The 16,141-nt window shown below is 42.5% G+C and overlaps 1 protein-coding gene across 1 annotated transcript in view; it reads right to left on the bottom strand.

The window, feature by feature from the left end:
- LOC134866196 (protein unc-13 homolog A-like) overlaps positions 1-16,141 on the bottom strand; it is a 33,754-nt gene that overhangs the window by 16,955 nt on the left and 658 nt on the right. The window contains exons 2-15 of the mRNA XM_063886206.1: positions 12,077-12,106; positions 11,782-11,881; positions 9,772-9,889; positions 9,518-9,641; positions 8,851-8,921; positions 8,619-8,661; positions 8,171-8,200; positions 6,594-6,807; positions 3,382-4,467; positions 3,139-3,241; positions 1,991-2,034; positions 620-701; positions 207-212; positions 32-106 (exon numbers count right to left, since the gene is read on the bottom strand). Of these exons, the coding sequence (XP_063742276.1) occupies positions 32-106; positions 207-212; positions 620-701; positions 1,991-2,034; positions 3,139-3,241; positions 3,382-4,467; positions 6,594-6,807; positions 8,171-8,200; positions 8,619-8,661; positions 8,851-8,921; positions 9,518-9,641; positions 9,772-9,889; positions 11,782-11,881; positions 12,077-12,106 (2,126 nt within the window). The remainder of the gene's footprint in view (positions 1-31; positions 107-206; positions 213-619; positions 702-1,990; positions 2,035-3,138; positions 3,242-3,381; positions 4,468-6,593; positions 6,808-8,170; positions 8,201-8,618; positions 8,662-8,850; positions 8,922-9,517; positions 9,642-9,771; positions 9,890-11,781; positions 11,882-12,076; positions 12,107-16,141) is intronic.

Below are 16,141 nucleotides of genomic sequence, written 5' to 3'. Positions count from 1 at the left end.
AATCGTTATGAGGTGAGAGGAGGAAACCCACCAGCTCTTCATTGCCGAGAGTGGTGGAAGCCATGGCGGAGGTGATTCCTGCCTTCCGGGAGCTCTGCACGAGAGACTGGAAACAAGACGGCAAACAGAAATGTTTAAATGAACTGTAAACCTCAGATTTATATTTCATTAAGTGATAAATATACGTATTTTAAACAAACACTCACCATTGCCTGATGAATCGGGTTAGTGAAGAAAGTTGGAAAGAAAAAGAGTAAAAGAAGCATATTTTAGAAATTAAAAATAAATAACGAATCAAGCATGTACGATGCACTGTGTGTGTTTGTGTGGTCTGCCCTAACATAGATAATAGAACAGTATAATTACATTTACTCACTGCTGTAGTGACATTAACCACCACAGATATGCAAAGAAGTGGAATCATTTTGAGACGCTACTTAGAAGAACTATAAATATAAACCTACTTTAAAGCAAAATATTTATAGAAGAGATTTTGGTTTTATAGAAACTGAGATACAACTGAGGACCAATAATGTCTCCAAAAGGGATTCCAAAATCAACCTGCAATACCGGTGTGTGTTGTAGCTTGTTTGTGTGTGTGTCCATGATTGTGTCTCACCAGATCTCTGACAAGAGGAATCATGGCTTTCCTCTTGCGAAGGTCAGGCATGCTGTCGATACTGTACAGTGCGCCCCCCATTCTGTATAAGAAATATATAGATATATTCAGCAATATTTACAGAAGATAAAACAACTCCATCATCCAAATGGCTATGATATCACGTTTTGTTACTATGAGGCAGATGTGATTATCCCTATGATTGTTTCTAGATACCACATTCAAGGACTTGACTGGAGAGTTTAATTACGCAGACTGCCTCGTCTCAAATAGTGGGAATGACACTCACACACACACACACACACACACACACACACACACACACACACACACACACACACACACACACAGTTTTAATTGCTGGGTTTCCATTTGGCTAACTTAGCACTCTTCTTCATTATGCAGCCTCAGTTCCATTCTGAGGTCTGCCTCATCTACAAACGACCTGCCAGCCAAGTCAGGGCAGCCCACGGCCGTTCAATACTCACTGGCCCAATGCCATGAGCGGAAGGAGGCTGTGGATCAGAATGAAATAGAAGGGAGTATTCCCGGACCAAAGAAGGACATTTTAATCTAATGGGGCGGTTGGTGGCAGGTTTCCACAATGATCAGAGCATCATTTTAATCGAGTTGAATTCATTCATTCGTTTAGCCGGGGCTAGATGCTGGAGAGGAAGTGGGGAACAGCTGGCAAACTACACACACACACACACACACACACACACACACACACACACACACACACACACACACACACACACACACACACACACACACACACACACACACACACACACACACACACACACACACACACACACACACACACACACACACACACACACACACACACTTTACATTTACATTACATTATTGAATCCCTTTAAGATAGAGGATGACAAAAAGTACATTTTGATCTAATCTGATCTACAGTGCTTGTTTAAAACATATATATTTTGGTATGAGTGTACTCGGAAAGATAATATTATTAATAATTAGCATGGAATGGCCATCGAGCGGAAGACAAGGTTGTGGAAACAATCAAACACATTGATCCTGAAGGACACATACATAATGTACCTTAAAGATAGACTTTGTAAATAACATTATAATAAAGCCAAAGATTGGCAATCAAACGTTCAAATCCCAATAAGCGCTTGTCCTTGGGTTTTTTGATTGTTTGATTGTTTGTTTGTTCTGGCTGGTTTGTGTCTTTTATTTTCTTATTTATTAATTCAACTTAAATAACAGTAAAACTTTGCTATTTACTTTCTAAAAAGGGATAAACGGATGGACTGATTGACTTGTGATGTATGTGATCTGTAATCTGTTTCATGTTAGAGAAAAAAGGAAGTGACCACAGACACTCACCCTCCTTTACCGAACCACAGCGAGCTGGAGGTCTCTCCTCTGGCCTGAGGGAGACAAAGAAGGCATGTCAGATAAAGAAGGTGGAGCCTTTTCTATTATTCATATACAGTATGAATGAAGGTGCATCACTAGATTTCTGATTATTAAAACTTCAGACTATTTACATCTGAAAATCCAACTTGTGTGTGTGTTTGCATCAGTGGTTCAAAGTTAAAACTTGTACATAGAACGGAAATAATGCTGAAAAAATTAAATAAATTAATAAATAAATACATATTCACATCCTGGGAGAATAAACCGGTTTTGTAACTATTCAAAAAGCTTTGCCTACATTTTTAAATCAAATATGTCATTGGAGAATCTGACACAGCTCACAACAGAAAATATCAAATTGTTGTGGAGATGATGAGCATGTTCACACACAGTGAGGAGTTCAACAAGACCACGCATTTCCTTCTCTCTCTCAAGCATCCAACCCGGTTGTACCTACCTGTCAGCATGCTCCAATGATGGCCGAGCAAAGTGCATGCGAGTGTCACTATGGCAATGACATGAAACTGGAAAGAAAACAAAGCGGATCGGCACAAACAAACAGAAAAAAAGAGCAAACAAAAGAAAGCCAAATGTACAAAAACGTGACGTGACACACAGCAACATAAACATCAAAGCAAGTGATTAATTCAAAGGCAATGAATAGCAACAGAATAAGTGAATAAAATATGCAAGTGAAAACTGATCAAGCAAAACTTAATGTGTAAAATTAAATCAAGTAGGTTTTTTAATGAGTGATTTGGTGTCGTATCCAAACAAAAATAGAAAGTTTGCCACCTGTGAAGCTGTCGGTATTTTCATTTGAAGAAAACCAAAGGTAGCAAATCATAGAATATGAAAGACGGTCTGCTTTGGCATCTAGCAAAAAAACCCACTGTCAAAATAGAACTGAGGAACTTACTGTACAGACCCTGTCTCTGCACATAAATAATGCACCGCACATTTATTATTTATTATAAGACACTTTTAGACTCTTTTGAGCTTGGGAATATCTTTTAGATTACAGGGTGGCGCTCTATCAAGCCTGCAGCTCTGGGACTCCTTGTTGTGGAGGACTGGTATTTGAAATGAGGGTGGGGCTCAAACAGGAATCTTACCTCCCGGAGCTGCTCTAAAACTTTGTTATAAAGCCTTAGCCAGTTCTGTTTGGCTCTGACTGCAGGATCCACCGGCTCTTTCGGCTCCTCTATCACTGGAGGACTGAAACACAAAGCAGTTTTTATTTTTAACTTTCTCAGCTGATACATTTCATCAGATTCATAATAAATGTGTTATTCTGTTCTAGTCTGTTTCGATGTGTGTAGTTCATTGATCTTATTCCACTCCACCTTCCCTCCTACCTCTCCGGGAGTATCTCTTCTTCCTCCTCTGGTGTTGGTGGCATGCTCTCTTCAAACTGCTCCTCTATCTCCTCTTTAGGGAGGGTCTCCTCTGGCTGAGCAGGGGGCGTCCTGGCCTCTTTCTCAAACACCATCTCCTCCTCTGGCCATGGCTCTTCCTCCAGCTGGAGATCCTGGTCCTCAGGGGCGGGTGACTGTGTGGTGGCAGGACCGTTGAGATGGGATTGAGGCGGCCCAGAGGATGGGGTCTGTTGGGAGGGAGGGCCCGTGGTAGACGAGGGGGGCTGTGAGGCTGAGTTAGCCATGGTGGCCGGGTGGGATGGAGGCACAACAGCAGCTGCCTGGTGCGGTTGAGACACTGCTGAGGCTGGAGGTTGAGCCTGGGCGGGCTGCGCAGTGGGAACAGAAGACAGGAAAGTGGAGGCCAAACCTGAGACTGCAGCTGTGAGAGGTTTGGCCATTGAGAAGAAGGAAGTGGCCGAGGGGGCCGGCTGCGGCTGTGGCTGTGTTTGAGACTGTTTAGGCGGTTGTGTTGGTTGGCCAGAGGGGGGCTGTGCTGACGGGGCCATGCCAGGAGGCTGAGACTGGTTGGTTGTCTGGTTGGGGGGTTGAGTAGCGGGCTGCTGTTGGTGTAAGGAAGGCTGCTTCTCTAGAGGAGGCCTGGAGCCGGGAACATCCAGAGTTTGGGGCGCTGTTGACGTTGGGGTGGGGGTAAAGGGAGGCTCCATGTCCTCACTGAGGGTCCCATCCAAGTTGTACATATCCTCATCATCGTACATCATCTCCTCATCCTCGTAGAGCCCCTCCTCCTCTCCCTCATACAGCCCTCCGTCTTCCTCCTCGTACAGAGCCGCCTCCTCTCCTCCGTCTTTGCTGTAGCCGCCCTCATCGCTGTACGCCCCCTGCGTCTCGTCAGGGTCCCAGTCTGGAGAGCCTTTACTGTAGCTGACCGAGGAGTGGCAGGAGTGGTAAGAGTCGTTCTCGTCGTAAGGGTCCCTCTCTCCGTACTCAACGACATAGTCCTCCTCGCTTAGCTGACTGCTGCACCGACTCAGCTCTGCAGATGAGGCATAGCTCCCCGAGGGACTGCAGAGGAGAAGACACAACAGACGCAGCATGCCCAGGAGAGAGTGATTATTACAAACAGGGATAGCGTTTTATAATAAACAAACTGACACTTTCCTCAGCTTATTGCAGAGGTGGGAGAAGTACTCAGATCTTGTTCTTGAGTTAAAGTAGAACTACTACAAGTGTAGGGATACTAGTACAACTCCTTCAAAATGCTACTCAAGTAAAAGTAAAAAAGTATGAGCATCAAAATATACTTAAATTACAAAACAGTACTCAGTGAGCAGATTTCAGAATAATATATCATATGTTTTGATTATAATTATTGATCATTAAAGTGTTCAGCTGGTAAAGGTGCAGATGGTTACTGCAGGGTAGCTTGTGAATTTACCCCAGGTGTAACTAAAGTCTTATTTAAGGGTTGTTTATATTTTACATCATTAATCCAAATCTGCAAGGTAACTAAAGGTAAGTGGAGTAAAAGTATACAATATACCTGTGAATTGTAGAGGCGTAAAAGTACACAGCAGCAACAAATGTAAATATTCATTAAAGTACAAGTACCTACAAATGTTACTTAAGTACAGTTCTTTATTAAATCTACTTAGTTACTTCACACCACTGATTACATGTTTACATAAACACATAGAAGCGCACTCACTGGCCTGTACACTTTGTACTCGACTGGACAGCCTTACTTAAAAAACCTTTTCTACATGTCTTGTTGTGGCCATGAATAACGCTGATGGTTAATCAATGAAAAGTACCCTGGATACAATAGCACCAGACAAGCAGCGAGAATTAGAGCAGAACTCAAAGAGAGGCCTCTAGAAAGCTGACAAAGGAAAAAGAACAGGCATTCCAGAAATTCAACAAACTGGGGAAAAGTATTTATACTCTTTGATAAATAGGGCTATTAAAATAGCATAGAGGTACAGAGAGGAAGTACGATGAACTGGGGGGCCGGCTGAAGACAGGAAGGGAGTGGTGAGCATCAAGATAAATAGAGGGTGAGAGCACAGGGAGTCAGTGTAGAGAGCCGAGAGGAAAGAGATGAAGAAGAATGCGCGGGGGTGTGTGGAGGCTGCCCTGTCCAATACACTCACACAGGCATCTAATCCCATATGCGGTATTGACCATTACACTGGCAGTTGAATAATTCATGAAGCAAGAGGTGAAGGGGTGCACACTTTCATGCCAAGTCTGTGAGAAGTATGTCAATATGAGCTGAGAAATGAAAAAGAACTCTGAAAGAGAAGTAGTGTGACTTTCATTCACCATGATCATTCACTCCAGAGCCTTTCTCACAGGAGCCATTTTGACTTGTCACATTGGAAAAAGCACAGGTATAAATAATGAAGTAAAAAAGGTTAGATTCTATTTAGTATCAGGGTCCTGAGACTGTGACATGGCTTACTGGGAGACTTCAATATACCAGAGCCATGGTTTATCATGTAAGTGTGATTTTCAGTCTAACACTACTACCTATGTGAAATACGCCTATTACTAAGCCTAACCTCACCACTAAGTCTTTTTTTAGTCTATAGGGACTTGGCTGGGGAACCAGAAGTTCCAAGTCCCCGAAAGACCGAGTGCTACTGAGGTGTCCCGTAGCAAGGCACCGTTCCACTACACTACTACGTCTACACTACTGTAGACGCAGAATGTACATTTCCCCGCTGTGGGAAGATTAAGAGTATATTCTTCTTTTTCTTTTTAAGTAATAACTGTCTTGTTAAGTTAATTCAACAAGTAAAACATTAATACACATTTTTGATTAATAAACGACAACAAGGGCCATCTGGGAAGCAGGTCCTTCTTCCCTCTTGTGTCCTTCAAATGTTCTTTTTGATTGGTGTTACAACGGTGTGAGCTTGCTTTTCAGATTATCTCATTTTTTTTAAAAAGGAGGTAAATATGGCAAATTGGTAAATGCTAAAAACAGAACCACAAGCAGAAAAGGGTCATAAAGGCAGCAAATTAACTTGATATTGAACTGAATTAGAGATGGACTGTTGGTCGGATCACACGAGCAGTCACCTTGTCCTCTTAATAGTTGCCATTTCTCACAACAAACAATTTATCGATTTATTAATCTTATCTTATTAACTTCCTCATTATTTTACACTGCAGCAGGCACACACCTGACAGCCCTCTGCTGCGGGTAGTCGAGGTCCTGGCCGTTACCAGAGCGCGGGTATGAGAGGCTTCTGGAGCTGAGGTGCTGCTGGCTGATGGGATACTGGTGGACGGAGGCGTTTGGTTGGGATGTGCTGTAGTAGGGAGGGGGGATGCTGTTACTGGTTTCACTGCGATAGTCGCTGTCCCTGTCATCCACAGCGCTGTCTGGGTCTTCATCTGCACGGCGAACATCAAAAGAAAAAAGCTGCATCAGTCCTTTTGATGGTGTCCTCATAGATTTCAGAAATTGGAGAAGATAAAAGCAAGAGCATGAGAAAAAAAAACTTAAAAGGGATCATCCCGATTGGAACGCTTTCTCTGTACTATGGTTATTACAGATAATATAGAGATGAGATGTCAGCATGCTGAACCCTTTTAGACCCGTATAGGTCATTCAGAGTGCATCCATACATAAAGCACATGATGAATATCATTATCGGCTTTCATATAACTGCACATAAATCCACTCCTGCTCACCATCAGGACATGCTGCATTTCTGTGGTGTCCACAGATCAGAGATTATCATCCCGGAGGGAAGTGATGAGAGACTGTAGCAGAGCTGAATCAGTCAAGAGCGAAAGCAGCATCTATTAATCATTCATCATTATCCATCAGCGTCTCACGCTCTGATGAAGGTGGCTCCTGCGACGCTCACACCTTCATGGTCATCTGTTTGACACTAATTAAAGTCATCGCACTTTGTTTCTCATTACAACCGTGTCCCCACGTTTCTCTCTCTCTCTGCCTCTCACTCACTTCATCAGCTCACCAGCTTTCATTAAGCTCCTTCCCTTTTCCTCTGTGTGGAAAGAGAGGAGTCTCTGCACTTGTGTGGGTTAGTTTGACGGACATTTATATAAAAGCATCTGCTAATCACAGCATTAGAGAAAAAGCACAGAAAGGAAGAGAGATAAAGAGACTTTTTTTAGTGTGTTTATGTATGTATACATTTGTAGAAGTATTACGCACAGTGCAGTGTTCCTTATTGTGGCTCTGCACTGCAGAACTTTGGAAATATAAACCATTGACTCGTGTTAAAGGGAAAAATGATGGTGGATTATCCACAGACTGTTCATCAGAAATACTAAACACCAAAGAAATAGATATGAAAGATACGTAAGAATATGAAAGCATTCATTTTCTAGAGCAACAAGGACATCATTCCTGAGAAGGCAGTTTGCCGTTTAATTAAGTGTTATTTTTTGAAGATGTGAGCACCACAATGAAATGTAATTTAGTTTCATTGTTTGAGGGGATGCTGGCCGATATTGCAGAGGGATAAAGAAAAACTATCTGCATGACTAGACAGCACAAAATGGTAAGAGAGAAAAACAATGTGCCGTTTTTGGGCCTTTGGATAAACTCTCTCTTCTTCTGACATTCACCTGATCTACAGTTTAAAAAACCCCAAATTTAAGTATTAACCTCCCTGTTTCAACGCTCTAGTGATGGATTAGAGAACCTATAGAACATGTGATTGTCCAGATACATAACGACTCCAGTGTATGCAGAGTATTCGTGTATTGTATGTACACTTACTTTGTTGGTCTCCCCATAGGCTCCAGTTACCTACAATAAAGCAGGAGTGTTTTTAGTATTGATTATGAATTTCACTGGTGCCTAAACGTAAACATGCATTCACGCAATTAACGTTCCCAGATGGTGCTGGTGGATGGAAAGAGGAAGTACTGAGCCTCCCAGTCTTTCCACCTGCAGCAGACAGCTGGCTCAGCAGCTCTGCAGCCCGAGCCCACAGAGGAAGCACAGCAGCCTGCTGGAGAAGCGCGCCTCCGGACATCTGAAACCCCTATCGATTCTTTACAGTGCAGCCATCCTATCCCGCTCCGACACACAACAACTCATGAGGGGTTACACACATAACGCACATGCTGAGCTTAAGCAATCTAATTACATCTCACCACTTATCAAATAATTCTCTCGCTCAGCACAAACAAACGGTTTATATATAGAGTGAACTGTCACTTACAGCACTGGGTTCCCGGTGCACGGAGAGGCCGCTCCTGCTCCTCCTGGTAAGAAAACTGGAGTCAGACAGATGGACAACTTGAAATAAATCGGTTGGTAATTAACAGCGAGGTGTTATATATTCAGGAAGTGGAGAAATGTATGTGTGATATGGTTGCCTCCCCAATAAATCATCTGGGCATGTGGCTAAATTGTGAGGATATTCTAGGATACTAAATCAAAGGACGGCTTACATCTTGGTCCCTCATGGCATTGATCTGCTCCAGTTTTTTAGCCCAGTATCGTGCCTCATCCTCAGGGATATCTGGAAACAACACAGCAGGCAAACTCAGTTGACAAACACAGCCCTAATGGAGCCGTTAAAATAGATATTCACTAAACTTTTCTAACACTTCTGGTCACAGTTATAAACTCTGAAGATGAAGTGAGCTTAAAAACAACCCCAATATTGTGTGACCCAGATATTTTGGCCTGCTAAGATCAGTGACTTTGAAAATGGGCCTGTTCAGCTTTAAAGCCAAACCGCTATAAATAGTTCAGCTCCACAAATGGAGGAGTCAGGTGAACAATATCGACTTGAGGAAGAGGAAACAGTGAGAAAATGACACCTAATCAATGTAAAGAGGAACACAGCTTGAGCACTGAGAAGGAAAGGACACAAACACTCGACTCACAGACAGTCTTGAATACATATCACTGGAAGCAGGTCGGTTTAATTAATCATTCAGGGATTATTGGTGTTCATAAATCACAGTTTGCTGTGAAAATAGACCGACAGACTTCATTTATTCAAGTCGTCTTCTCATTCTCTCAAGGACTGTCGATTTCCTATATTTCTATATTTTCATCTTCTCCCCATATTGACAGTTTCTCACTTTTATGTGAATATTGATTTCTCACCGAGAGGCAGCTCAAAGCGTGTGTCGAGCAGCACCAGGTGGAGAGTGGGCTCTTTGGTGCCGGAGATCTCATTATCAGTCATGATGACCTGAGAGTCCAGAGTGAGCCACTCCCCCGGGCCCTCCTGCGTAAAGAAAGATCAACATGCCGAACAAATGGTTGAGCGTGATGAAAAACATGTCGGACCAGCGAATGAGCGAGTCCCCTGAGTACAGCTGACTACGGAGAGTTCAACTACAGTATTTGTGGCAAACCTCATTTGACTGCCGGATGCTCCGGAGGGGAATCCACACAGTGCCCACCATGGTGTCCCAGATTAACCCTTTGTTCCACACCTCTACTGTTAGACCCAGGTCCAGGCGGTTTATCTCGCTGGATAGGAAGAGAAAGACAAAAAGGGAGGTTAGTCAGAAGAAAATGTATGACAATTCACTTTAAGACTTCTGTGGAAAGTTGGTACATTTACTCATTCAACTGCTTTTGATGAATTTCTACGTTAATTGCCTTTTTCCATATAATGCTACCTAATAGTTAGTTCAGCAGTTTAAGATTTCAATGCCCATTTCCAGATGGTAAATATCTCTAAACACAGAGAGATTGACTTGACTGATTAAGACAGTAGTAATAATACATTTTAAGTTAAAAAGACTCACAAAAAAACCCCAAAATATAAATGATTATCAATAATAATAATAATAATAATAATAGATTACATTTTTATAGCGCCTTCAAGGGACCCAAGGCCGCTTTACTTTATTTTAGGTGTAAGGACAGACAAAAAACAAACACACAAACAAATAGGACAAATAATAAAGTAAAAAGAACACCTTGGGTTGGGGGTCATGGTGAACAGGTGAGTTTTCAATGATGACTTGAATAAATCAATTGTATAAATATTGTTATTGTTGTTAAAAGTATTGAATAATAAATTAAATAATAAAAAATTAAATAAACAAAAGACCCGATTAAGATTTTACCATAAGCACCATATGATGGGCATGTAAAAAAAAACGGTTTAAATTTGTCTTTTGAAGGAAAATGATCCAATATTTACTAAACAGTGCATATATACTGAAAAAACATGCTATAAATCTAAATATTCACAGGGGTGATTTTGCCTGCCTTGTATTTTCCCTTTGATATTGGAAGAATATTTTGCTGATTACACATTCTAACTTAGGTTGAAGGGAGTATTGTGCTAAACACAGGCAGTCATACACACCAAAGATGCACATTAATTATTGTAGGCTTCACTGTGACAAATATAACACTGGTCTCTGCAGGAGCAAGCCTGAGCGAATCTAACATAAAACATTTACAAGACAGCAGGAAGCAGCACAGAAAGAAGAGAGAGCGGGGGATGAATTAAGAGAGGAAAGGAGAAGAGTGTGATGAAGGCAGCGGAGGAGGTGATTGTATCGCATGCCTGCAGGGAGCGAGTGGGAACTTTAATTAAGAAATAGGGGGACTGGATTTCCCGTCTCGGTGGTGACTCCTTTTAGGAACGTGCCTGTTTGATTCATGGCAGTGACTGAGGGGGCGCAGGCACTTAAAGGCAGTTTGAAGAAGGCGACGAGGCTTCCTCTGCAGCCCAAACATTACATAATACAGCTGATGCAACCCCGGTACAGCGATCAACGCCTCCAAACAACATATCAATGCACAGGACTCCGCAGTCAGCCTGCTGCATCCCACATGCTAAATGATACTCTCCACCGCCCTGATGCCGCTACACTGTTAAAACATAAGGGTTGTCTGGGCATGCCAAATGACTCTGTGTTTTATAATGTTTGCAAAAAGCTATTCCAATATGTATTGAAACAAAGCTCATACAAAACTATTTCACTCGTGGGAAAAGCTGCTATTGAGCAAAAACAGGAGGAGATTAGAAGAGTAAAAAGTAAGGTTGAGAGGGAAAGATGAAGAGGAAGAGAAGGAGGAGGGGCTGAGTAGATGAAGATCAAGGAGCCGTGTTTAAAGAAGTGACAGAGGAGAGGAAGGTGAGGCTGGGAGGAAGCCAAGGTTAGGAATAAGGATGAGAAGGGCAGAAGTATCGAGGGATAGCAGAGGAAAAAAGAGGAGGATGTTTGAGGCGGAGGTGCGGAAGTGGAGAGGCAGACCTATGTGGAGCAACTTAGGGATGAAGGAGGAGAGAAAGAAGAGTACAGGCTGACAGAAGGCAAGATAAAAAAGAAAAGCAGCTGAAGTGGGGGAGACGATGAAGGCAGAGAGAGAGTGTTATCCGAAGAAGACGAGGGACTCACAACATGAAGTCTTGCTCCCAGCTGGGCAGGTTGCCCCTGACAGCAATGGTTGTGCTCTTCACATTTTGTACTTTTAGGGTCACATAAGTGTTGAACTTCTCTGTGAAAGGAGAGAGGGGGGGGGACATTAGAAGATAATAATGTAGATGTTAGAGGGTATATTAATGTACAAGGTAACGGACTTCATGCTTCTATTTGCGTCAATAACTGCAGCATGTCCTTAGTCTGCTGAAAGATTTATGTCACATAAAAGCCAGTCCCTCCCTTTTTCTATTTCCAGGATCCCCGGCCTTACCTTGGGGTCCATCCAGCTTGGCTTTCTTCACTGTGGACACAGAGAGAGGGACAGCGTCACACACAGGGACACCATCTGCTTTGATTCTGAACGCTCATGCATGATCTCTGCTGGCTTTTGCCCAGAGGACAGGCAGCGAGTGGACGCCCGGGATAAAATAAAACACACAGTTATAATACATTCAACTTCCTGTCAAAAAAATGCTATAAAATCAGCATGTTGAAGAACTGTTATACATTTGGGACGTAGTTTCCACAATCGATGTTGAAGAACTTCAAATTTAGATGCAGTAGGAAGTCATCTTATTGTTTTTAAGCAAATGTCAGTTTTCAAGGTCGATATTTTATTTATTTATTTGTTTATTCCACACATGGCAGTTATGTTAAAACAAAACATGTACACTTTACAAAACGAAACAAGTACACAGATTTTATAGCACATGGTGGAAAGGAGCAGGGAGAAGAAAATCTTATTTTATCTGCCCCTTTTTAAAATAATTAACAACGAAAAATGAAATAACCATTAAAAAAAAGTCAAATAAAAAAAGCAATATTCTGTCAGTCACAGTTGCTTACAAATACCTACAGAAATACATAAGCACACAGCGCTGGAAAACCATGGGACATTTTCCCACAGTACTTCGTCAGTGTGGGATAGAGAAACATACAGCTCAGATTAAAAAGGATTACCAAAACATCATGTTTACATCACCAATATGTTTAAATTGAATCCTGCCAACACGTGACTGCCCCCCCCCCCCCCCCCCCCCACCTCAGCTCTATCCAGCCCAGTGTGTCAGAGGCTCTTCACAGTACATTTAAAGCCCAGGCTTTCTCTCTGCAGCACTTTTTTTTACCGGCTTTGACATAACTCACACATACATTTTTAATACGCTACATCCACCGTGCACACACACACACACACACACACACAGCAAATCCCCACATCTCACTGCAGGTGCAAACGCAAGCTCTGTAACCAAACCTTTATCGGCCCAATGTGATCACCAATTCATGTCTTAGCTCGCAATATTCTCCACAGACCGTCCACACCAGAAAAGGTTGTCATAGTAACCACCAGGAAATGAAAAGTTGATGGAAAATTGCACTGAGTCAGCAAAGGCACTTCTCTTGTTTCCATTTCTCAATACGTTCCCTTATGGCACACACACACACACACACACACACACACACACACACACACACACACACACACACACACACACACACACACACACACACACACACACACACACACACACACACACACACACACACACACACACACACACACACACACACACACACACACACACACACACCTGCAGTGACTCACTCACATTCACCTGCAGCAGCGACAGAAAAAGGGGTTTTAATCTTTGCTTCCATTAATACCTCACCAACCTTAATGCCAACTTAACCTGGAACACACACTCACAAACACACACATGCGTAAACACATCTGTGTGTTTGTAAAGCCCTGACACTGGCACAACTTCCATTTGAAAACCCACTGTAGTTGTTCAAAAATAAAAGAATAAATGCAGAGAAGGTGAGTAAGGGACCGGGCTTTCAGAATCCTTTACGGTGTTTAGGCAGACCCCATCAGAGCCTGCTTGGTCCTGTGTTTAAGTGTCAACACTAAAAGAGCTCTGGAAATATATCAGTACATGAGGAGGATCAATAAAAAAACGAATTGGATTTTCAACAGCTGAAAGCTGAAGTTTAATAATACCACGCAATCATAAATCTCCCCGACAGACTGAGTTATGATGAGAAATGTCCACAAGCTAACAAACTATATTTTTGCCACAACTGGAAGTATCTAAGCAACATAAAGGACAACACAAACCCACACATACAAATACGGTACAAGTGCCCATAACTCATAAACAATAAGCCTATGAAAGGACGATCGTTAGATTGATTGAAATGTAGGTTTTTGTAAAGTAGCCTAGAAAACAAGGTCAACTATCCATCACCATCTGACTAAATGTCTTAAAGGACATAACACATCAAAGTCTGTTTGTTTTTTTATTCTTTAATCAGAGAAAGCACATCACAATCTGTCACACTGAACAGTACGTTTTCTGCAAACCCCATTACTTCATCTAGGAAGTACCTCTGACACAGCAAACTCTGACTTATGGGAATAAATGGATTGCCAAGAAAACAGAGAGTCAACGGGGAATCAAGAAACCCTTCAACGTGGACTGTCAGGGAATGCAGAGCAGGGAGTGGGTGAGCGTTCAGCCATCCACTGACAAACGGCTGACATGATTCAGAGAGCGCCTTCTTCACAGGGATATACAGCTACAGACCACTCCACAGTTTTCTTAAATCTTTATCTCTACATGTATGGCAGCCACTGCAGGTTCTGTTGAATTCCAACAAAGAGAAAAATTATCAGTAGTTTATAGAATACAATAAAAAAAAATGTTTTAACTCAAAGACATACCTATAATTTATTCTAAAAAATGAGACAATTTTAATGCTGAAGTGGTCTCAAGTTTTTCCAGGGTTGTATATACACATATGTATGCAACAGACTCTCTCTCTCTCTCTCTCTCACTCTCACAAATTAAAAGAAAACTGGACATGAAGAAAGCGGAATATCTGAAGGAAAAGATCCCTAGTTTTTTAGAGTTAATCTGTGTCTAAATTCTGCTTTGTCTGCAGATGCTCCAAAGAAATGCTGCCTATTCAAGAGGCACAAAGTACAGAGGAGGCCAGAAATAGCTCCAGTCAGGTAAGCATGAATGATGTAACAGGAACAGAAAGAGGGCTCTCTGCCAAGTCTCGTAGTCTACGACACCGACAGCCGCAGCCGCTGTTTGTGAATGAATAACAGTCCCGGTCCTGATGACACCTGGGACTGACTCAGAGCTGGGACCGTCAGTGGGTGGACTGGAAGCACAGGATGAGGAGGGGTAGCATCCATTATGGGCCCGGCATATAGAAGGTGACTTTGAAACCTCTTTAACTATCATTTTGTCACAGAAGATTATCTATGACAAATGTCTAGGGCTCAAACATACCTCCAAACATATATTAACATTTACCAAATAATTAGGATCTTCAAGACAAGAATTGTATTTGAAAGAGGATGAATATTACTAACTGACAGTTTTGTGTTAAGAAGTAAACATACTTTTATAGGTCCTTCTCTGCATAATGTCAAGTCAAGTGAGGACAGAATGCAGAACAAAACCTTGCAAATTGTCAGCACTGTTTGTTCCAATGCAAGATGACAACACCCAGATCATTGGGAGAAAGTTGTTTTTGCTGATTCAACCAGTATCTGTCCAGCCACGTTATTCTAGAGGGGTCTCCACTCTCTCAGCGTGGATCATACACTCCCCTGATTACTGCAACCTGTATGTGAGGCTGGAGGGTGTTACTTTATGAGCAATCACAGCAGATGCTTATTCATTGCATGGAGAGGCAACAGTGTCAGCATCAGGAGCTTTCAGGGAGTCTGGTAGGAGGAGGTGACGCATCGCTTCAGGGAAAAACGCTGAGAAGGAAGGGACGAGCATCTCCAACCCAATACGAGTATTCCCTCACGACTACAGCGACGCGGCAGAGCGGCAGGAGCGGTGCGGCAGCGGCAGGGGCTTTTCCTCGTCCTCCCCCTCCTCTGACTGCCCACGCATGAATGAAGAGATGACACACGCTCACATTGCAACCCACCAGGATAGGAAACAGTAGTTCTCCTCCTCCATGTACACATTTATAGAAACTCAAAGAGCCCATTGAATGGTATTAACAGTCACGACTGGGCTACCCTATAACAATTGTGCCTACCTGTTTCTGCTGTCAGATAATTCATACGAGGCGTCTTTAATTGAGTTAATTAAGCAAGCATGTCATTCAGCAACAGAGCGGTTAAAAGTATCCCAGTGGCATCCCCCACTGTAAACGTGCTGTGTTTCCGTAAATACTAGCTGCTGCTGTGTGATTTAATGACTGATCAGCACAAATCCTGCTCCGGCTACACAGACTTTTCTCCGGAGCTGATGATAGCTCACAGGCTCTGTCAGACAGCAGCTAAACCCGAGCAGGT

The sequence above is a fragment of the Eleginops maclovinus genome, chromosome 6, assembly GCF_036324505.1.
Source record: "Eleginops maclovinus isolate JMC-PN-2008 ecotype Puerto Natales chromosome 6, JC_Emac_rtc_rv5, whole genome shotgun sequence".
Lineage (NCBI taxonomy): Eukaryota > Metazoa > Chordata > Actinopteri > Perciformes > Eleginopidae > Eleginops > Eleginops maclovinus.
Note: the sequence above shows the minus strand (reverse complement) of the source record. Positions and strands in the feature narration are given on the sequence as shown.